At 41.8% G+C, this 24,300-nt stretch overlaps 1 protein-coding gene and 1 pseudogene across 1 annotated transcript; one reads left to right on the top strand and one right to left on the bottom strand.

The window, feature by feature from the left end:
- Positions 1-534: 534 nt before the first annotated feature.
- On the top strand, positions 535-3,470 carry LOC121482732 (annotated as a pseudogene).
- A 15,365-nt stretch (positions 3,471-18,835) lies between these two features.
- Positions 18,836-22,719, bottom strand: LOC121482733 (ubiquitin carboxyl-terminal hydrolase 51-like). Its single transcript, XM_041740535.1, is given in 5 exon segments — positions 18,836-20,351; positions 20,354-21,125; positions 21,127-21,226; positions 21,228-21,611; positions 22,588-22,719. Coding segments are annotated over 4 exon segments (2,139 nt in total). The 5' UTR covers positions 21,563-21,611; positions 22,588-22,719; the 3' UTR covers positions 18,836-19,419.
- Between the last annotated feature and the right edge of the window lie 1,581 nt (positions 22,720-24,300).

Raw genomic sequence — 24,300 nt, 5'->3', positions numbered from 1 at the left:
CCCAGCAGCATAGGTAAGGTGGGAGTAGGAGGACACATTTTTTTCCCTGAGCCCATTTTCCATAGGTGGTTCCCTTTTAGCTATTTTTTTTTAAAGATTTTATTTATTTATTCATAGAGACACACAGAGAGACACAGGCAGAGGGAGAAGCAGGCTTCATGCCGGGAGCCTGACGTGGGACTCGATCCAGGATCTCCAGTATCACGCCCTGCCACAGGGGCTGCCCCCCTTTTAGCTATTTTTAAGGTAAAATGTTGGCCCCAGTTTTTTTGTTTTGTTTGGTTTGGTTTGTTTGTTTAGAATATACAGAAAGAACGTCAGAGGAAGCTGTACCAAAGCAAGGCTGCTCAGGGCTTAGGAAACCCAGACAGAGGGTGGCGCCTTTTTTCAAGATTCCATCTCTACCCTAAAGCTCAGGCCGTACCACACCCCACCCCCACGTTTCCTCCCTCTGTCTGCCTCCTTTTCGCCCACCGCAGCCCCCCATTCCCAGTACGATCGGATCGCCTTTAAACCAGGTAATCGCCTTAGTCTCCACAGCAGTTCTGGGAGCTCCTGAGTAGAGGGGGTGGAGTGCGCAGCGACCTCAGCCCGAGCTCTTGGTGGGAGGGGTGCCGGGGGCACTAATGGCGCGCCGCGGCCATGACGCTGGTCAGATCATTCACAGAAATCACTTGTTTCATTCCATTTACAGTCGCAGCTCCACTGCAGACGCCTTTCTTCTCAGGCCGGACGGTGAGGTGATGGCCCAAGTTCGGGAAACTTCCTTGCCCTCCGGCTCTTTAGTCCTCTGGAGCTCTGGAGGTGGGGGAGGAGCCTCTCCCGAGGAGAAGGCCAAAAAGGCGGGGGAAATGGAGAAAGACGCGGTGGGGGCGACAAAGGCGTGTTCAGGCCAGGATGCTAAGGAGATGAAGCTGGAGCTGCTACAAGATCATAAGCCTGTTCCTGAGGATAACTTGACGTGGAGTGACAGCGGAGGTGATAAGAAGGTGCTCCCTTCGTCCCCTCCTCGCTGTTACATCAGCTCTTCGCCCCTTTGCCCGCGCCGCAAGCCCCGCCCAAGGCCCCAGCCTCGCCGGCTCCCGAGGCCCGCCTGGGCTCTCGGCCCCACCCCAGCCTCCATCCCATCCTCCCCCTCCCCTTCCCCCACTGCCTCTGACCTGACCTCAGCCCTGGCGACCCTAGGGCTGGCCTCAGATGCTGCAAAGCATCTGACCCTGGATCTAGGCCTCAGATGCTGCAAAGCTTTTCTGGTGGCCTAGGTGGCTCTGGGGATCGAAGTGGTTTAGGGGACTGGTTGCTGGAGGTGGAGTTTGGTCGGGGTCCAACGGGGTGCTCTCATGTGGAGAACTTTAAAGTGGCTAAGAACTAGCGGAAGAACCTAAGGCTGATCTACCAGCGTTGCGTATGGAGTGGGACCCCAGAAACTAGGAAACATAAGGCAAAGACGTGCGTTTGTCATGTATGTAGTACCCGTATGAACAGACTCCACTCTTGTCTCTCCTGTGTCTTTTTTGGCTGCTTTACTGAGAATCATATTCACAAACATGCAGAAACAAAACAGCACAATTTAGCTGTAGATCTCTACCATGGGGTTATATCTTGCTTTATGTGTAAGGATTATGTATATGACAAAGACATGGAATGGATTGCCAAAGAAACAAAGGAGAAAAATTTGAAACTATTAACTTCCATCTCAACAGGTGTTTCTCAACAACAGTGTATAACATCAGATGTTGAAGAGAAGCATTCAACCTGTGAGTCAAAGGAACAGGAGCCAAAATTTGTGAAACCCAAGAAAAAGAGGAGAAAAAAGTCAGTCTATACTGTAGGCCTGAGGGGGCTAATCACTCTTGGGAGCACATGCTTTATGAATTGTATTGTCCAGGCACTTACCCATATTCCTCTATTGAAGGATTTCTTTCTCTCTGACAAGCATAAATGTAGAATGACAAGCCCAGCTTGTGTCTTGTCTGTGAAATGTCTTCTCTTTTTCATGCTATGTGCTCTGGGAGCCGAACTCCTCACATTCCCTATAAGTTATTGCATCTAATATGGATTCAGGCAGAACATTTAGCAGGGTATAGGCAGCAGGATGCCCATGAGTTCCTTATTGCAATATTAGATGTGCTGCATAGACACAGCAGAGATGATAATGTGGAACAGGAGGCCAATAACTCCACATGCTGTAACTGCATCATAGACCAAATCTTTACAGGTGGCTTGCAGTCCGATGTCACATGTCAAGCTTGCCATAGTGTCTCTACTACAATAGACCCATGCTGGGACATCAGTTTGGACTTGCCTGGCTCTTGTGCCACATTCAGTTCCCAGAATCCAGAGAAAGCTGACATCACAGTGAATAGGGATGACCACATACCAGGAATTCCCTCACTCACAGACTGCCTACAGTGGTTTACAAGGCCAGAGTATCTAGGAGGCAGTGCCAAAATCAAATGCAGTAGTTGCCAAAGCTATCAGGAATCTACTAAACAACTCACAATGAAGAAATTACCTATTGTGGCCTGTTTTCATCTCAAGAGATTTGAACATGTAGGTAAACAGAGGAGAAAGATTAATACTTTTATCTCCTTTCCCTTGGATATGGACATGACTCCATTTTTGGCCTCAACTAAGGAGAGCAGAATGAAAGAAGGCCAGCCAGCAACAGATTGTACATCCAATGAGAATAAGTATTCCTTACCTGCAGTGATTAATCACCATGGAACTTTGGAAAGTGGACACTACACCAGCTTTATCCGGCAACAAAAGGACCAGTGGTTTAGCTGTGATGATGCCATTATCACCAAGGCTACCATTGAGGACTTCCTCTACAGTGAAGGGTATTTACTGTTCTATCACAAACAGGGTCTAGAGAAAGATTAGTCTTAGGAGACCACTTTCCAGGAAAAAAAAAAAAAGTAAAAGAAGTGAATATACAAGGATCCTGAAGTGACACACAAACCTACCTGGAATGGACAATGACAACACCCATACAACAACAAGCACCTCTTGAAGTTTCACAAGAATCTACCTGGCATGGACAAGGACAACAGCACCTATATGACAAGTAGCACCTTGATATGAAGAACCTATTTTACCATGGCTTATGGATCTGTAAGAGGAAAAAAAAATACTAGTGACCATTCAGCCTTAAGAAATGGGAGGAGTGAGAAGAGGTTGAAAACGGTCATATAAAGCATACTTAAATGAACAGAATGCTTTAGGTGGAGAGAGTGGGAATGGAGATGTTCTGCCAATGCTATACTATATATCATTTGCTTCTACAAAAATACCATGGGAAATTAGACAGTATTCGTACATTAACAAAAAGCTTCTCAATTGGGTTCTAGCTGTGGCTGATTAGTCAAATAGTTTGAGAATAGGATATTGTAAAAGAAAATTTCAAAAGCCTTAAAACATTTAAAAAGAAAAAGTATTTTTTTATTAATTTTAAAAGAAAATATTTTTAGGGCAGCCCCCGTGGTGCAGCGGTTTGGCACCGCCTTCAGCCTGGGGTGTGATCCTGGAGACCTGGGATCGAGTCCCACATCGGGCTCCCTGCATGGAGCCTGATTCTCCCTCTGCCTGTGTCTCTGCCTCTCTCTCTCTCTGTCTATGAATAAAATAAATTAAGAAAAAAAATCTTAAAAAAAGAATATTTTTAAATGTTGAAAATTTTAACTATATTTTCTTTTAATCTTAAAAGATTTTAATCTTAAAATATTTTCTTTTATATCTTAAAATTTAAATTTTTTAATTTAAAACTTAAAAATTATTAAAATAAAGCTTAAAAATAAATTTTAGAAATTTTTAGTTTTAAAAAGATAAAATGAATAAAAGAAGGACAAAGATAAAAAAATGAAAGTTTACCAAAAAAAGTGAAAGAAATTTATAAAAGTAAAAAGTTAAAGGAGAAGGGAGCTCTTAAAAGTTTAATAAAATGTTAATATAAATGATTTTTAAAATTAAACCATAAAATATGTGTTGGAAAATGAGAGGTTAGCAAGATTCATGAATAGTTTAAAATATAAAATTTCCAAAAATACAGAATCGAATGAAAATTCAAATATAAGTTTACAGAAAAGTTTTGAAGGAATAAAATTTAGAATAATTCAAGACAAAACTTGTTTTCAATTTTTTTAATTTAAAAAATTTAAAAAGGACAAGTTAAGAGAAAAATAGAGAATTTTAAGATATATAGGTAACTCTAAGGAAGTCCAATTAGAGGGATTTAAATAAAAACTAAGTATTTATTTTTTAAAAAATATTTTATTTATTTATTCATGAGAGACGCAGAGAGAGAGAGAGAGAGGCAGAGACACAGGCAGAGGGAGAAGCAGGCTCCATGCAGGGAGCCTGACGTGGGACTCTTGGGACTCAGTCCTGGGTCTCCAGGATCACACCCTGGGCTGAAGGCGGTGCCAAACCGCTGACCCACCCCGGCTGCCCAAAAACTAAGTATTTAAACAAAAAGGATAAAAAAATTAAAAATTTTAAGACAGAAATAAAAATACAAAATTAAAAAAAACATTTAAGTAGAAAAAATATTAAATATTAAAATATTTTTAAACTTTTTAAGTTTTTAAAAGACATTCTTTTTTAATTTAAGCATCTAAAAATACAGGTATGAAAAGTAAAAGGAGGACATAGGAATAACAAAAAAAGGCTGGTTAATTTTTTGTTGCATTTTATGTTGATACATAAATAGAATTTGAAAAAAAATAGAGTGCTTTAAAAAAACAACAACAACAACAAAAACAAAACAAAACAAAAACAAAAACAGAGTCCTAACCATAATTTTACCACTCATTTGTGAGATCACTGCAAGGCCTGAACTCTAGCCTACCTTCCCTTTTCAGGTTCCATACCCCATCTGATTTCTAAAGGAAGTAGAGCTGTTTCTTAGGAAGAATCAGCTGCATCTAAGAAAGATAAAAATAGTAGGGACTATCTCACATTTAGAATTGCATTATTCATACAAATTATTTGCTACCAAAACGTAGTTCTTGATAGTTTAGTGGCTTAGCGATATTAGATCACAATTCAAATTCTGGCTTTGATGTTCAAGCCCCATGGCCTGATTGAAGAAGTAGCAGGGACCCATATCTGAGGATGTCCCACCCTTCTCCCCCTCTTCCTCTCCATGAGGAAACAAGACCTTTAAATTTCCATAGTAAAGCTGTGGGCTTGTGCTTGACAGTCCTACTCATTCCTTACTCCCTCTCTTTTTTCCTTATTCCATCATTCCTGCCTGGTTACCTGATCCACTTACTTACCTACATCTCTGAGTCCCAGCCTGTGGAGCTCCTCCTTTGACTGTTTACCTGGTGGCTTTTATTCCTCCTTCAAGACCCAATTCACAGATGGCTTCCCTGGAGCCTTTCTGAATGCTCTAGGCAGGTATAAATTGGAAAATTGTTCCTTCCTCACCCCTCTGTCCCTGTCACTGTGCCTCAAAGTACTTTGTCTGTACCTCAGTAATATTCTACTGTGATTCTACTGGAGCTTTGTGATTGTTTGCCCCTCTGCACTGAGCATTCTGAGAACAGGGGGCCAAGCCTTATTCATTTCCGTGTTAATAAATGTTTGTTGAATATGAGGATGAGTTCTGTTATTTGCTCTATTCACCCACCCAGTAGTATGATCTCACCTATTTTATCCATCAAGCCCTCATTAAGTGCCCTGTGCTATAATACAGTGTGATAGGGTCGTATCTTCCCCCAAAGACTGTATGAAATGCTACTCGGCTGCAGGGGATTGCTTAAGAAGGGAGGTGCTCAGTGAGGAAAGAGCCAGGTTGTGTGGAGAGAGTACCAAGTACAATGCAAGGAAAAGAACAAAGTAAGAGTTGGTAGTCATGAGAGACTGGGTGGTGAGGGGCAGCAGAAACTGAAGGTGAGGCTGGCCTTTCTGGTATGTGTGCGGCAACACTGTTCCTCACCAGTGTCCCTGAGATCCCCAGGGTGTCTCTCACCTTATGATTGTGTACCACACCTCTCCATGGTGTACTGTACTAGTTTACCTTCCCAGGGGACTGTGTATCTTACCATTCCATACTATTTTATATCACATGGCACACCATGTCACCATGACGGTGACAAGGGAGTGATACCTGGCGGCTGTGTTTAGTGAGGCAGTTGTAGTTTGTCTGCTTAGCACTCTAGCCCTTCCCCCATTCCTTGTGGTTCTGCTGGCGCTATTGACCACCATGCAGTCCTCCTCTCATCCCTCCCCAGAGTGAGCATGTCCCATAGGCTAGGCCAGATTAGAGTTCTCAATTTCTTCACTCCTCCACTTACACCTGTCCCACAAGAGCAATTCTGAGGATGACTGTAGGACCCAAGCAGGCCCAGAGTCCATTGCTAAATTGAACATATGTAAACACTGGGAGAAAGAAGTATCTTGCTCCCACTCCATGCTGAAGTCTCTAGGATGGCATTAACCTAAGAACCTTAGGGGTTGATATTCATACCGTGAGGAGAAAAATAGAGATGGGAAGAAAGCCTGGAGAGCATCATTTGAAACTTGTGGATCTAGCTGTGCCTGAAGTCCCAAAGTTCTCAGCAATCTGAGCAAATAAAGTCCTTTGTTTTGCTTAAGCTAGTTTGAGATAGTATCCTGTCACTTGTAGCCAAGTGTTTTGAACACATTAGATATGCTATATGGTTAGTTGTGGGCATCCTGTTCCTGGGGCCACAAACAGAGAAGGAAGAAAATGATGACTTTAAATGAACTCTGTCATATAATATTGAGAAACCAGAGTGGGACCCTGCATGTCTTTTAGTTCAGCACTGACCTATGCTAGGCTTCAAACCTTACAGCAATGATGCAGCTATTCCCAATTAAAGAGAGAACAAGTCAATAATGTTTAATGAGTACCATGAATAGATAGGCCAGGTATTATGGTAACTGCTTTACCACTATTATGTCACTGAGTTGGCACGGCAATCCTGGAAGACAATCATTACTGAACATATTTCACAGTTTGGGAAAGTGAGACTCAGAATGGAAAAGCAGTTTGCTTAAGTTCACTTTACTGTTTTAAGTAGTAGGGCCAGTATTCAAACCCAGGTCCCCAAAACTTGTGCATATTCCATTATAGCTCAGTACATATAATTCAAAGATTTTATTTTGTTTTGCTTTGCTTTTCCTGATGTTGCTATGGAAGACAAAGTAGACCACGATGGTGCAGAAGGCAGACTGCCTTTGACAAACCTGGATACAGATAACCTGGAACCTGGAGAGTAATCTATCAACTGATAACACAAAATTGCCCATGATACAGGTGAATATGTCTCTATGGCAATAGGTGATTAGGATAATCACATCAGGTTAAATGACTTTCCTAAGGATACCCAGGATGGATGAGGCCAAAATCCTACTCCATTACTAGACATATAGCTTCACTCAGTGCCATATGCTTGGCTGAGCACCAAGACCTGACTATAAGATCTAACCTTTTTGCTGTCTGTGAAACCACCAGCTTTCTCTAGTTACACCGGGTTTCCTTTCTAGCTTCAATACTGTGACCAGTACTTTGTGAATTACCTTTACCACTGACCTTCCCCTGGTCTTTCCAGCTCCTCAACCATAGATCCCTCTGATCTGCCTGTTGCAGAGGGGCTTGCCTATTAGGATCTGGTTCCTAGGTGGTCCAATACTGATTTGCAATGTCTAATTCTGTTGTTTCTACACTATTTTCAGTTCCTTGGGTCCTTCCAACACATAACTGCATCTACTCTGGGCCAGGGCTGGAACCATAAGTCTATAAATCTCTCAGATCAATCACACTATACAGTAGGTTCTCAATATGCTCACCAAGTGAATGCATGAATGAATAAACAAAATGAATTCCATCCTACACTCAGTTTTAGTAGTTGACTTAATACCTTGTTTTTCTGAGGTCAAAATACTCATAAGAGTGCCTGATTTACCTACACCATCCATATCAACACACTTCTGTCTCCATTTAGCCTCCACACCTTCACTCTAGTTTTAGAGGAAAAAGAATCCTGCTTTCTTTTGGATGCTGCACCTAGCCTCTTCTGACCCATTCCTGACAGCCAAGAGGACTTGTTCCCATACTTTCCCCTTTATTCCAGTAACTGCTGTGTTTTCTCTAGACATAATATTCAGCAACTAGACATAGTAGATTTTCTACGATGGTTCTTCAAAAACTTTTCCCCATCATTCCTATAAGATATAAGAATTGTTCCTCAATTCCCAGTGCTTCTTCCTAGAGTGTGTATTGTCATCAGAAGAGACCAAAAAGTCTGTTGTAAGGTCCTGATTTGAGGTTCATTTTTAAAACAAAAATTCATAACCTTCACATGATGCTGCTGTCTGTGGTATGATTTTTCTCCTTCCTTTTGCTGCCGAGTTCTTCTATATATGTTTATCCTACATCACTGCCACTTACTCACCTCCTACATCACTTTTTAGTTCCCCACATAGCTTCTGTCTGTACCACACCCTGTTAAAACTACTCTTGCTTAAGTACAAAGTGGCTTAATTTTTCAAAGTTCTTTATTTTGCTATTTTATCCCATTTGTTAAAAAGATACATGATAATTGAAGATGATGAAACAACAAACAGAATATTTGGTCTTAAAACTTTCCTCGCAAATCCAGGTCACAATTTTATCATGTTGGATACCACTCAGGGTAAGTTCCTTTTTTCTTACACCAGAAGAGAATAGCAAATCTAAAAAAGGGACTCAGATTAGGGGTGGAAAAAGGTTTTCTCTACCTCAGAGAAAAGAAAATTTTAGAAAACTGAATTGTATTTTAAATGTACCAGAGGAGTTGGTGTTTTTAGGGACAAGTGTAAAGAATTCTTTTTGTATGCCTTATTAAGAATCTAAGCATGCCCTAATTGATCGGTTTTAAGAATGGGATACTTTGGGATCCCTGGGTGGCGCAGTGGTTTGGCGCCTGCCTTTGGCCCAGGGCACGATCCTGGAGACCCGGGATCAAATCCCACGTCGGGCTCGCGGTGCATGGAGCCTGCTTTTCCCTCTGCCTGTGTCTCTGCCTCTCTCTCTCTCTCTCTCTGTGACTATCATAAATAAATAAAAATTAAAAAAAATTATAAGAATGGGATACTTAGAAAGAGACACACTTGTATTCTACTTGCAAACTTATCATTTAAAGCTTTTTTTCTTGCCACACCTCTGATTCAAAATTAAACTGACCTGCAATTTCTATTTCTCTGTGCTAGGGGAGGTGTGATGAGGTAGGCCTAGGCAGGAGGAGAAGATAACTTTGGGACACCAGACTTAAACTGCAATCACATCCTAGATCTACCACTTTACTAACAAGTGACACTGAGCCAGTAACAGAACCTTGTACTCAACCCTCTGTTGGAAGGGCTAAATGCAATGTTGTTTGCCAAGGCATTTGGTACAAAGCAGGACACACAATTGGAACTAAAATAATTTTTTTTGCCCCACTTTTCAGTGTCCAAATATTCCCTTTGCCCCCCAGGTATTTTTAGGAAATAACTGTTATTTTTCTGGAAATCTATTTTCATTCAGATAACAAGGGCATCATCTAAGTAGACCTCTTTATATAAATCTTCCTTGGCCAGATCTCTCCTTACCTCACTGAGTTTTTCTTCTGTGCTATAGTCACCCCAATGGGGTCTGTCTTATTGTCAGCTCTACTTGACAAACAAGGAATATGAGAGTTCAGATGTCTTTCCAAAAATCACAGTAATTAAGGAGAATTGGGGTACAGAGTACTGAGTCCAGGCACAAAACCATCAGGTTTTGCTGCAACTCAGGAACTCATTTGATTCCTCTACTTATACTGGAGTAACAGCCAGGTAATACTATGAATCCATGAAATTTATGGACTTCTAGAATCTGAGAGTTGAGAGGATCCCTAAAGAGCCTTTAGCCTTCAGGTTTCTCACTGTTTTAAGGATACACTGGCTTAGAGGGAGAAGAAATGACTTGCTCAAGGTCATACAGAGGATCAGTGGCAGAACCAGGAGCAGAACTGATCCTATGATTTTCTTATTACATGCCAGGCCTTCTGACTGCCAAGTTTATCTGTAAATATTCTATCTCCATTGCCTATCATATGTGAGAATCTACATTCTCCTATTCTGGGTTAGGTCCCTAAAGACAACAATGCCCAGAGATATCAGTAAATAAGTGACTCTGGCTGTTGCCAACAGAATCCTTTTCAAAGACAGAAGTGTAACAAAGGCATTGAAAGCCTGCCCATAATTCTGGTCTCAGGGAGGCAGCAGGCAGCAGAGAAATTGTGACTGGACCTAGCCATGAGTGGAGCTATATGGTAGGTATTGGTGGAATGATCTGACATACAATGCAACATCCAGTCCCAGGTAAGTTGATGGAATGGGGGAAATTGAATATTTCTTGATACTTGCCTTATTTGGGATATAAGAAATTTATTGACTTTTGGGGTCCTCGTTCTTTCTCCATAATGAGATAGCTTTTTGGGAAGATGCTTATCTTACAGGGCTTTTCTTGTGCTAGTAATATGGAGAAACCCTTCAGCTCATCCTCACACTGCAGACCCAGGCCTTAGGGAATGATATTTAGCCCCCAAGCCTGGATCACTCCTACCATTGAAAACTACATCAGTGCCTGGATCAAACAATCAAACTTCTTTGTGGAAGAGGCATGGTTTTCTGAAAAAATGAGAAAAAAGCCTCTCAAATGCAGCCAACATCTCACCGTATGTTTACGTGCTCCCCTATTACCAACACTTCCTGGTCCTCATAATATGGGGCATAACTGTCTGAGAGTCCAAAGACATATTATTATGCAAACTACACATCATCTTTGACTCATTTTGCCCAGTAAGAAAAGAGGTGGTTTGCTTGAATTATCCATAGAATTCCTTACGAGCTTTAAAACACTGAGATATTAGCAGTTCTTACCTATAAACTCATGGCAACTTAGTAAGAATTCTAAGAAAAAAATAAAAAATGGCATAATGATTATATTTTAAAAATAAAAAATTTCTTATGTTTTAATGGCTGCATAACATTTCTGGCAATGTCAATTTTAACCAGTTCCCTAAATATTTCAGTCATTTCCTATTTTTTGTCATTGTAATTAATGCTGCAAAGAATATACTTGTACATCATTTCACACATCTATGTGTCTATCAGTGGGATAAATACCTGGAAATTTATTCAAAATCTCTTCCCTTTGTGTCTACTGGATGCTAGGCTAAGGACTGACTGAGAGAAACCTGCTCCCTACCATCAAGGAGTTCACAGTTCAGCAGGGGAGACAGACATGTCACCAGACAGAGATAGCCAGGAAAGGACAAGAATAGAAGGGGAGAGACATAGCCACAAAAATTAGAGTAATGCTTCATAAATCACTTCATTTCTGACATGATATCAGGGAATTCTTCTCTCTGGGTCACCTTATTCCTCTGTTCCTGGTGCCTGGTATAGGGTTTGGCATAACAGGAGGCTCAGTGAGCATTTTGGAAAGGAATGACTAGGCCTTCAGTTCTGGCACTGAGATTGGATATTGGCCAACATGTCTCCTGACTTGCTGTGCGAATGTGGGCAAATCACACAAATGTGGGCCCTTTTCTGGGCCTTTCTTCTCTCATCAGTTACATGGAAGATGCCATACACGTAAAAGAGTAGCTTGGTGGTTAACACCACAGGCTCTGGATTCAAACCTGGGTTTCTATTCTGACTCCATCACTGGCTGTGTGACATTCAACAGATTACTTAATTAAACACACTCTGTCTTGAATTGTGTGAGGATGAGCTGAAGGGTTTCTCCATATTACTAGCACAAGAAAAGCCCTGTAAGATAAGCATCTTCCCAAAAAGCTATCTCATTATGGAGAAAGAACGAGGACCCCAAAAGTCAATAAATTTCTTATATCCCAAATAAGGCAAGTATCAAGAAATATTCAATTTCCCCCATTCCATCAACTTACCTGGGACTGGATGTTGCATTGTATGTCAGATCATTCCACCAATACCTACCATATAGCTCCACTCATGGCTAGGTCCAGTCACAATTTCTCTGCTGCCTGCTGCCTCCCTGAGACCAGAATTATGGGCAGGCTTTCAATGCCTTTGTTACACTTCTGTCTTTGAAAAGGATTCTGTTGGCAACAGCCAGAGTCACTTATTTACTGATATCTCTGGGCATTGTTGTCTTTAGGGACCTAACCCAGAATAGGAGAATGTAGATTCTCACATATGATAGGCAATGGAGATAGAATATTTACAGATAAACTTGGCAGTCAGAAGGCCTGGCATGTAATAAGAAAATCATAGGATCAGTTCTGCTCCTGGTTCTGCCACTGATCCTCTGTATGACCTTGAGCAAGTCATTTCTTCTCCCTCTAAGCCAGTGTATCCTTAAAACAGTGAGAAACCTGAAGGCTAAAGGCTCTTTAGGGATCCTCTCAACTCTCAGATTCTAGAAGTCCATAAATTTCATGGATTCATAGTATTACCTGGCTGTTACTCCAGTATAAGTAGAGGAATCAAATGAGTTCCTGAGTTGCAGCAAAACCTGATGGTTTTGTGCCTGGACTCAGTACTCTGTACCCCAATTCTCCTTAATTACTGTGATTTTTGGAAAGACATCTGAACTCTCATATTCCTTGTTTGTCAAGTAGAGCTGACAATAAGACAGACCCCATTGGGGTGACTATAGCACAGAAGAAAAACTCAGTGAGGTAAGGAGAGATCTGGCCAAGGAAGATTTATATAAAGAGGTCTACTTAGATGATGCCCTTGTTATCTGAATGAAAATAGATTTCCAGAAAAATAACAGTTATTTCCTAAAAATACCTGGGGGGCAAAGGGAATATTTGGACACTGAAAAGTGGGGCAAAAAAAATTATTTTAGTTCCAATTGTGTGTCCTGCTTTGTACCAAATGCCTTGGCAAACAACATTGCATTTAGCCCTTCCAACAGAGGGTTGAGTACAAGGTTCTGTTACTGGCTCAGTGTCACTTGTTAGTAAAGTGGTAGATCTAGGATGTGATTGCAGTTTAAGTCTGGTGTCCCAAAGTTATCTTCTCCTCCTGCCTAGGCCTACCTCATCACACCTCCCCTAGCACAGAGAAATAGAAATTGCAGGTCAGTTTAATTTTGAATCAGAGGTGTGGCAAGAAAAAAAGCTTTAAATGATAAGTTTGCAAGTAGAATACAAGTGTGTCTCTTTCTAAGTATCCCATTCTTATAATTTTTTTTAATTTTTATTTATTTATGATAGTCACAGAGAGAGAGAGAGAGAGAGGCAGAGACACAGGCAGAGGGAAAAGCAGGCTCCATGCACCGCGAGCCCGACGTGGGATTTGATCCCGGGTCTCCAGGATCGTGCCCTGGGCCAAAGGCAGGCGCCAAACCACTGCGCCACCCAGGGATCCCAAAGTATCCCATTCTTAAAACCGATCAATTAGGGCATGCTTAGATTCTTAATAAGGCATACAAAAAGAATTCTTTACACTTGTCCCTAAAAACACCAACTCCTCTGGTACATTTTAAAATACAATTCAGTTTTCTAAAATTTTCTTTTCTCTGAGGTAGAGAAAACCTTTTTCCACCCCTAATCTGAGTCCCTTTTTTAGATTTGCTATTCTCTTCTGGTGTAAGAAAAAAGGAACTTACCCTGAGTGGTATCCAACATGATAAAATTGTGACCTGGATTTGCGAGGAAAGTTTTAAGACCAAATATTCTGTTTGTTGTTTCATCATCTTCAATTATCATGTATCTTTTTAACAAATGGGATAAAATAGCAAAATAAAGAACTTTGAAAAATTAAGCCACTTTGTACTTAAGCAAGAGTAGTTTTAACAGGGTGTGGTACAGACAGAAGCTATGTGGGGAACTAAAAAGTGATGTAGGAGGTGAGTAAGTGGCAGTGATGTAGGATAAACATATATAGAAGAACTCGGCAGCAAAAGGAAGGAGAAAAATCATACCACAGACAGCAGCATCATGTGAAGGTTATGAATTTTTGTTTTAAAAATGAACCTCAAATCAGGACCTTACAACAGACTTTTTGGTCTCTTCTGATGACAATACACACTCTAGGAAGAAGCACTGGGAATTGAGGAACAATTCTTATATCTTATAGGAATGATGGGGAAAAGTTTTTGAAGAACCATCGTAGAAAATCTACTATGTCTAGTTGCTGAATATTATGTCTAGAGAAAACACAGCAGTTACTGGAATAAAGGGGAAAGTATGGGAACAAGTCCTCTTGGCTGTCAGGAATGGGTCAGAAGAGGCTAGGTGCAGCATCCAAAAGAAAGCAGGATTCTTTTTCCTCTAAAACTAGAGTGAAGGTGTGGAGGCTAAATGGAGACAGAAGTGTGTTGATATGGATGGTGTAGGTAAATCAGGCACTCTTATGAGTATTTTGACCTCAGAAAAACAAGGTATTAAGTCAACTACTAAAACTGAGTGTAGGATGGAATTCATTTTGTTTATTCATTCATGCATTCACTTGGTGAGCATATTGAGAACCTACTGTATAGTGTGATTGATCTGAGAGATTTATAGACTTATGGTTCCAGCCCTGGCCCAGAGTAGATGCAGTTATGTGTTGGAAGGACCCAAGGAACTGAAAATAGTGTAGAAACAACAGAATTAGACATTGCAAATCAGTATTGGACCACCTAGGAACCAGATCCTAATAGGCAAGCCCCTCTGCAACAGGCAGATCAGAGGGATCTATGGTTGAGGAGCTGGAAAGACCAGGGGAAGGTCAGTGGTAAAGGTAATTCACAAAGTACTGGTCACAGTATTGAAGCTAGAAAGGAAACCCGGTGTAACTAGAGAAAGCTGGTGGTTTCACAGACAGCAAAAAGGTTAGATCTTATAGTCAGGTCTTGGTGCTCAGCCAAGCATATGGCACTGAGTGAAGCTATATGTCTAGTAATGGAGTAGGATTTTGGCCTCATCCATCCTGGGTATCCTTAGGAAAGTCATTTAACCTGATGTGATTATCCTAATCACCTATTGCCATAGAGACATATTCACCTGTATCATGGGCAATTTTGTGTTATCAGTTGATAGATTACTCTCCAGGTTCCAGGTTATCTGTATCCAGGTTTGTCAAAGGCAGTCTGCCTTCTGCACCATCGTGGTCTACTTTGTCTTCCATAGCAACATCAGGAAAAGCAAAGCAAAACAAAATAAAATCTTTGAATTATATGTACTGAGCTATAATGGAATATGCACAAGTTTTGGGGACCTGGGTTTGAATACTGGCCCTACTACTTAAAACAGTAAAGTGAACTTAAGCAAACTGCTTTTCCATTCTGAGTCTCACTTTCCCAAACTGTGAAATATGTTCAGTAATGATTGTCTTCCAGGATTGCCGTGCCAACTCAGTGACATAATAGTGGTAAAGCAGTTACCATAATACCTGGCCTATCTATTCATGGTACTCATTAAACATTATTGACTTGTTCTCTCTTTAATTGGGAATAGCTGCATCATTGCTGTAAGGTTTGAAGCCTAGCATAGGTCAGTGCTGAACTAAAAGACATGCAGGGTCCCACTCTGGTTTCTCAATATTATATGACAGAGTTCATTTAAAGTCATCATTTTCTTCCTTCTCTGTTTGTGGCCCCAGGAACAGGATGCCCACAACTAACCATATAGCATATCTAATGTGTTCAAAACACTTGGCTACAAGTGACAGGATACTATCTCAAACTAGCTTAAGCAAAACAAAGGACTTTATTTGCTCAGATTGCTGAGAACTTTGGGACTTCAGGCACAGCTAGATCCACAAGTTTCAAATGATGCTCTCCAGGCTTTCTTCCCATCTCTATTTTTCTCCTCACGGTATGAATATCAACCCCTAAGGTTCTTAGGTTAATGCCATCCTAGAGACTTCAGCATGGAGTGGGAGCAAGATACTTCTTTCTCCCAGTGTTTACATATGTTCAATTTAGCAATGGACTCTGGGCCTGCTTGGGTCCTACAGTCATCCTCAGAATTGCTCTTGTGGGACAGGTGTAAGTGGAGGAGTGAAGAAATTGAGAACTCTAATCTGGCCTAGCCTATGGGACATGCTCACTCTGGGGAGGGATGAGAGGAGGACTGCATGGTGGTCAATAGCGCCAGCAGAACCACAAGGAATGGGGGAAGGGCTAGAGTGCTAAGCAGACAAACTACAACTGCCTCACTAAACACAGCCGCCAGGTATCACTCCCTTGTCACCGTCATGGTGACATGGTGTGCCATGTGATATAAAATAGTATGGAATGGTAAGATACACAGTCCCCTGGGAAGGTAAACTAGTACAGTACACCATGGAGAGGTGTGGTACACAATCATAAGGTGAGAGACACCCTGGGGATCTCAGGGACACTGGTGAGGAACAGTGTTGCCGCACACATACCAGAAAGGCCAGCCTCACCTTCAGTTTCTGCTGCCCCTCACCACCCAGTCTCTCATGACTACCAACTCTTACTTTGTTCTTTTCCTTGCATTGTACTTGGTACTCTCTCCACACAACCTGGCTCTTTCCTCACTGAGCACCTCCCTTCTTAAGCAATCCCCTGCAGCCGAGTAGCATTTCATACAGTCTTTGGGGGAAGATACGACCCTATCACACTGTATTATAGCACAGGGCACTTAATGAGGGCTTGATGGATAAAATAGGTGAGATCATACTACTGGGTGGGTGAATAGAGCAAATAACAGAACTCATCCTCATATTCAACAAACATTTATTAACACGGAAATGAATAAGGCTTGGCCCCCTGTTCTCAGAATGCTCAGTGCAGAGGGGCAAACAATCACAAAGCTCCAGTAGAATCACAGTAGAATATTACTGAGGTACAGACAAAGTACTTTGAGGCACAGTGACAGGGACAGAGGGGTGAGGAAGGAACAATTTTCCAATTTATACCTGCCTAGAGCATTCAGAAAGGCTCCAGGGAAGCCATCTGTGAATTGGGTCTTGAAGGAGGAATAAAAGCCACCAGGTAAACAGTCAAAGGAGGAGCTCCACAGGCTGGGACTCAGAGATGTAGGTAAGTAAGTGGATCAGGTAACCAGGCAGGAATGATGGAATAAGGAAAAAAGAGAGGGAGTAAGGAATGAGTAGGACTGTCAAGCACAAGCCCACAGCTTTACTATGGAAATTTAAAGGTCTTGTTTCCTCATGGAGAGGAAGAGGGGGAGAAGGGTGGGACATCCTCAGATATGGGTCCCTGCTACTTCTTCAATCAGGCCATGGGGCTTGAACATCAAAGCCAGAATTTGAATTGTGATCTAATATCGCTAAGCCACTAAACTATCAAGAACTACGTTTTGGTAGCAAATAATTTGTATGAATAATGCAATTCTAAATGTGAGATAGTCCCTACTATTTTTATCTTTCTTAGATGCAGCTGATTCTTCCTAAGAAACAGCTCTACTTCCTTTAGAAATCAGATGGGGTATGGAACCTGAAAAGGGAAGGTAGGCTAGAGTTCAGGCCTTGCAGTGATCTCACAAATGAGTGGTAAAATTATGGTTAGGACTCTGTTTTTGTTTTTGTTTTGTTTTGTTTTTGTTGTTGTTGTTGTTTTTTTAAAGCACTCTATTTTTTTTCAAATTCTATTTATGTATCAACATAAAATGCAACAAAAAATTAACCAGCCTTTTTTTGTTATTCCTATGTCCTCCTTTTACTTTTCATACCTGTATTTTTAGATGCTTAAATTAAAAAAGAATGTCTTTTAAAAACTTAAAAAGTTTAAAAATATTTTAATATTTAATATTTTTTCTACTTAAATGTTTTTTTTAATTTTGTATTTTTATTTCTGTCTTAAAATTTTTAATTTTTTTATCCTTTTTGTTTAAATACTTAGTTTTTGGGCAGCCGGGGTGGGTCAGCGGTTTGGCACCGCCTTCAGCCCAGGGTGTGATCCTGGAGACCCAGGACTGAGTCCCAAGAGTCCCACGTCAGGCTCCCTGCATGGAGCCTGCTTCTCCCTCTGCCTGTGTCTCTGCCTCTCTCTCTCTCTCTCTGCGTCTCTCATGAATAAATAAATAAAATATTTTTTAAAAAATAAATACTTAGTTTTTATTTAAATCCCTCTAATTGGACTTCCTTAGAGTTACCTATATATCTTAAAATTCTCTATTTTTCTCTTAACTTGTCCTTTTTAAATTTTTTAAATTAAAAAAATTGAAAACAAGTTTTGTCTTGAATTATTCTAAATTTTATTCCTTCAAAACTTTTCTGTAAACTTATATTTGAATTTTCATTCGATTCTGTATTTTTGGAAATTTTATATTTTAAACTATTCATGAATCTTGCTAACCTCTCATTTTCCAACACATATTTTATGGTTTAATTTTAAAAATCATTTATATTAACATTTTATTAAACTTTTAAGAGCTCCCTTCTCCTTTAACTTTTTACTTTTATAAATTTCTTTCACTTTTTTTGGTAAACTTTCATTTTTTTATCTTTGTCCTTCTTTTATTCATTTTATCTTTTTAAAACTAAAAATTTCTAAAATTTATTTTTAAGCTTTATTTTAATAATTTTTAAGTTTTAAATTAAAAAATTTAAATTTTAAGATATAAAAGAAAATATTTTAAGATTAAAATCTTTTAAGATTAAAAGAAAATATAGTTAAAATTTTCAACATTTAAAAATATTCTTTTTTTAAGATTTTTTTTCTTAATTTATTTTATTCATAGACAGAGAGAGAGAGAGGCAGAGACACAGGCAGAGGGAGAATCAGGCTCCATGCAGGGAGCCCGATGTGGGACTCGATCCCAGGTCTCCAGGATCACACCCCAGGCTGAAGGCGGTGCCAAACCGCTGCACCACGGGGGCTGCCCTAAAAATATTTTCTTTTAAAATTAATAAAAAAATACTTTTTCTTTTTAAATGTTTTAAGGCTTTTGAAATTTTCTTTTACAATATCCTATTCTCAAACTATTTGACTAATCAGCCACAGCTAGAACCCAATTGAGAAGCTTTTTGTTAATGTACGAATACTGTCTAATTTCCCATGGTATTTTTGTAGAAGCAAATGATATATAGTATAGCATTGGCAGAACATCTCCATTCCCACTCTCTCCACCTAAAGCATTCTGTTCATTTAAGTATGCTTTATATGACCGTTTTCAACCTCTTCTCACTCCTCCCATTTCTTAAGGCTGAATGGTCACTAGTATTTTTTTTTCCTCTTACAGATCCATAAGCCATGGTAAAATAGGTTCTTCATATCAAGGTGCTACTTGTCATATAGGTGCTGTTGTCCTTGTCCATGCCAGGTAGATTCTTGTGAAACTTCAAGAGGTGCTTGTTGTTGTATGGGTGTTGTCATTGTCCATTCCAGGTAGGTTTGTGTGTCACTTCAGGATCCTTGTATATTCACTTCTTTTACTTTTTTTTTTTTTCCTGGAAAGTGGTCTCCTAAGACTAATCTTTCTCTAGACCCTGTTTGTGATAGAACAGTAAATACCCTTCACTGTAGAGGAAGTCCTCAATGGTAGCCTTGGTGATAATGGCATCATCACAGCTAAACCACTGGTCCTTTTGTTGCCGGATAAAGCTGGTGTAGTGTCCACTTTCCAAAGTTCCATGGTGATTAATCACTGCAGGTAAGGAATACTTATTCTCATTGGATGTACAATCTGTTGCTGGCTGGCCTTCTTTCATTCTGCTCTCCTTAGTTGAGGCCAAAAATGGAGTCATGTCCATATCCAAGGGAAAGGAGATAAAAGTATTAATCTTTCTCCTCTGTTTACCTACATGTTCAAATCTCTTGAGATGAAAACAGGCCACAATAGGTAATTTCTTCATTGTGAGTTGTTTAGTAGATTCCTGATAGCTTTGGCAACTACTGCATTTGATTTTGGCACTGCCTCCTAGATACTCTGGCCTTGTAAACCACTGTAGGCAGTCTGTGAGTGAGGGAATTCCTGGTATGTGGTCATCCCTATTCACTGTGATGTCAGCTTTCTCTGGATTCTGGGAACTGAATGTGGCACAAGAGCCAGGCAAGTCCAAACTGATGTCCCAGCATGGGTCTATTGTAGTAGAGACACTATGGCAAGCTTGACATGTGACATCGGACTGCAAGCCACCTGTAAAGATTTGGTCTATGATGCAGTTACAGCATGTGGAGTTATTGGCCTCCTGTTCCACATTATCATCTCTGCTGTGTCTATGCAGCACATCTAATATTGCAATAAGGAACTCATGGGCATCCTGCTGCCTATACCCTGCTAAATGTTCTGCCTGAATCCATATTAGATGCAATAACTTATAGGGAATGTGAGGAGTTCGGCTCCCAGAGCACATAGCATGAAAAAGAGAAGACATTTCACAGACAAGACACAAGCTGGGCTTGTCATTCTACATTTATGCTTGTCAGAGAGAAAGAAATCCTTCAATAGAGGAATATGGGTAAGTGCCTGGACAATACAATTCATAAAGCATGTGCTCCCAAGAGTGATTAGCCCCCTCAGGCCTACAGTATAGACTGACTTTTTTCTCCTCTTTTTCTTGGGTTTCACAAATTTTGGCTCCTGTTCCTTTGACTCACAGGTTGAATGCTTCTCTTCAACATCTGATGTTATACACTGTTGTTGAGAAACACCTGTTGAGATGGAAGTTAATAGTTTCAAATTTTTCTCCTTTGTTTCTTTGGCAATCCATTCCATGTCTTTGTCATATACATAATCCTTACACATAAAGCAAGATATAACCCCATGGTAGAGATCTACAGCTAAATTGTGCTGTTTTGTTTCTGCATGTTTGTGAATATGATTCTCAGTAAAGCAGCCAAAAAAGACACAGGAGAGACAAGAGTGGAGTCTGTTCATACGGGTACTACATACATGACAAACGCACGTCTTTGCCTTATGTTTCCTAGTTTCTGGGGTCCCACTCCATACGCAACGCTGGTAGATCAGCCTTAGGTTCTTCCGCTAGTTCTTAGCCACTTTAAAGTTCTCCACATGAGAGCACCCCGTTGGACCCCGACCAAACTCCACCTCCAGCAACCAGTCCCCTAAACCACTTCGATCCCCAGAGCCACCTAGGCCACCAGAAAAGCTTTGCAGCATCTGAGGCCTAGATCCAGGGTCAGATGCTTTGCAGCATCTGAGGCCAGCCCTAGGGTCGCCAGGGCTGAGGTCAGGTCAGAGGCAGTGGGGGAAGGGGAGGGGGAGGATGGGATGGAGGCTGGGGTGGGGCCGAGAGCCCAGGCGGGCCTCGGGAGCCGGCGAGGCTGGGGCCTTGGGCGGGGCTTGCGGCGCGGGCAAAGGGGCGAAGAGCTGATGTAACAGCGAGGAGGGGACGAAGGGAGCACCTTCTTATCACCTCCGCTGTCACTCCACGTCAAGTTATCCTCAGGAACAGGCTTATGATCTTGTAGCAGCTCCAGCTTCATCTCCTTAGCATCCTGGCCTGAACACGCCTTTGTCGCCCCCACCGCGTCTTTCTCCATTTCCCCCGCCTTTTTGGCCTTCTCCTCGGGAGAGGCTCCTCCCCCACCTCCAGAGCTCCAGAGGACTAAAGAGCCGGAGGGCAAGGAAGTTTCCCGAACTTGGGCCATCACCTCACCGTCCGGCCTGAGAAGAAAGGCGTCTGCAGTGGAGCTGCGACTGTAAATGGAATGAAACAAGTGATTTCTGTGAATGATCTGACCAGCGTCATGGCCGCGGCGCGCCATTAGTGCCCCCGGCACCCCTCCCACCAAGAGCTCGGGCTGAGGTCGCTGCGCACTCCACCCCCTCTACTCAGGAGCTCCCAGAACTGCTGTGGAGACTAAGGCGATTACCTGGTTTAAAGGCGATCCGATCGTACTGGGAATGGGGGGCTGCGGTGGGCGAAAAGGAGGCAGACAGAGGGAGGAAACGTGGGGGTGGGGTGTGGTACGGCCTGAGCTTTAGGGTAGAGATGGAATCTTGAAAAAAGGCGCCACCCTCTGTCTGGGTTTCCTAAGCCCTGAGCAGCCTTGCTTTGGTACAGCTTCCTCTGACGTTCTTTCTGTATATTCTAAACAAACAAACCAAACCAAACAAAACAAAAAAACTGGGGCCAACATTTTACCTTAAAAATAGCTAAAAGGGGGGCAGCCCCTGTGGCAGGGCGTGATACTGGAGATCCTGGATCGAGTCCCACGTCAGGCTCCCGGCATGAAGCCTGCTTCTCCCTCTGCCTGTGTCTCTCTGTGTGTCTCTATGAATAAATAAATAAAATCTTTAAAAAAAAATAGCTAAAAGGGAACCACCTATGGAAAATGGGCTCAGGGAAAAAAATGTGTCCTCCTACTCCCACCTTACCTATGCTGCTGGGTCTGGGTGTGTTACACCCTTGCCCCTACCTCCAAGTGCCCTTTTGGTCAGCCAAGCTCTTGGGCCCTCTCACGCTCATTTTACACTTGTGTTCCTTCTCACACTTCATTTCTTGTTTCAGTTCCTTCATTCCCTATTCCTCTGAGAATTTGGACTCCTCACACCCTCCAAGCGTTCACCGCCCGCCCCGTCTTCAGTGTGCGACCCCCAAAGTCCCTGTCCTTTCCCGCCTTTGGCCCCGCAACGCCCCCAGCCCCGCTGTTTGTTTAAAGGTCTGGGTTACCTTGGGCCACAGGCACGTGATAGAGAACTGTCAGCAGCTGCTGCTGTACAGGCGCTCCTCAGCCAGCAGCCAGCGTTCTCCCCTGACCTTTCCTCAGGGCTGGTCAGAAGGGGGCCGCCCCCGGCCCCTCCCTTCTCGACATGTGGCCCCCAGCCCCGGATTCTGCTGTCCTGCATGATGAATGTCACGCTATCCTGCTTGGTCAGACCTCTTCCTGAAACAGATTCTACTGGAGGTAACCACAGCGACAGATTCTAGAGAAAACCCTTGACATGTAGATTCTGGTCTCACCTGGCTCCAGGCCAGCACTCCGCAGAAAAAAGATTCACTGGAGTGGGGGTTGGGTGGTCTCAAGGATGGCAACTCTCTGGCATGAATCCCTCAGGGATCCATCAAAATTAGATCTATGGGAAATAAGTGAAGAGAGGAATATGATTCCGGAGTGGTGAGAAGAACCATTAGTAAGGGCTTCAGTCTCAGGTGGGAGAGCCCAGGCGCCCGCTAGCTGCATGAGCTCAGATAAAACACCTAATCTACCTGAGCCTTAGTTGTGTCACCTGTTAAAAAAAGGTAGGAATAATGATCCTAACCTGTTATGAACACTAAATCATAATATATGTAAAGTAAAGGATCTTTGTGGCACCTGTTTCTTTCACATCTGTTTCTCAGTCAGCATTTTAAAATCTGCCTATCTGCCTATAGCAAATGCCTGGTACTTAGAGTAGAGAAAAAGAGAACACTTCTCTCTTTCAAGATTCTCTCAAAGTTATCACTCAGTTCACCAGATTATCCCCTCCTAAGCAGTTCATGTATGGGAACACCCACTCAACAAGTGTACATGGATCCCATGACTATATTACTGTGCTAGGTTGTGCTGTGAGAAATACAGAATAAAAAGATTTATGTCCTCCAGGAGTTCATAGCCCAGGAGATTTTTCCTTCTCTTTAACAGATACAACATCCAAGGCTACAACCTCCCATGAAAGCTGCTATCTCTAGAGCTTGTTGTCCTTCCTGTCCAATCTCAAGGATATTCCTGCTCATCAGTGAAGATGTTTAATGCTACATTTAATCTCTCTGGAACAGTCAGGCACCTCCTTTCTAAGCCTCAGGATTAGGATTCAATTCTCTCAGGCTCAGGGGTGATATCGTAGGTGCCTTTCCAAAATGAATGTCAGTGATTTTAAGACATAAAAGAGATTCAGTAATCTATATGAATCTTCAGAATGGGCACAGATCATCATGATCTTGGAGAGAAAAACCACCATAACTGTCCCGTAGCCCAGAGTGACTATAGATTGAGAGATTCAAGTAAGAGTTAGTCTTCAGATGAATATGTTTACAGGAACATTTGCCTAGAAGACGAGAACAATGCTCTTATACTTTCCCACCATTACTAGTTGTGTTTGTAAACTTAAGCAAGCAACATATCATTTTTACAGTTCAGTTTCCCAAGTAAGAAAGGAGTTGGTTTGACCTGTTAGCACTTCTTAGCATAAACTTAGCATAAATCCTAATGAGGTTTCCGATTCACAGATACTTGGCCCCCAAGTCAGTTAATGGCCATGTGGCTGACTGGAAAGGCCACTGCCACTCTCATGGCTTTAGCTGTCATAACTTCACACCAGAGAGGGGAGGCTTACTGTTTTCAGGCTATAATTTTCAGTTTCTCTGGATCCAATTAAGTGTTCGTTAGAGGAGCTTCCGGAGATG

The sequence above is a fragment of the Vulpes lagopus genome, chromosome X, assembly GCF_018345385.1.
Source record: "Vulpes lagopus strain Blue_001 chromosome X, ASM1834538v1, whole genome shotgun sequence".
Classification (NCBI taxonomy): domain Eukaryota; kingdom Metazoa; phylum Chordata; class Mammalia; order Carnivora; family Canidae; genus Vulpes; species Vulpes lagopus.
Note: the sequence above shows the minus strand (reverse complement) of the source record. Positions and strands in the feature narration are given on the sequence as shown.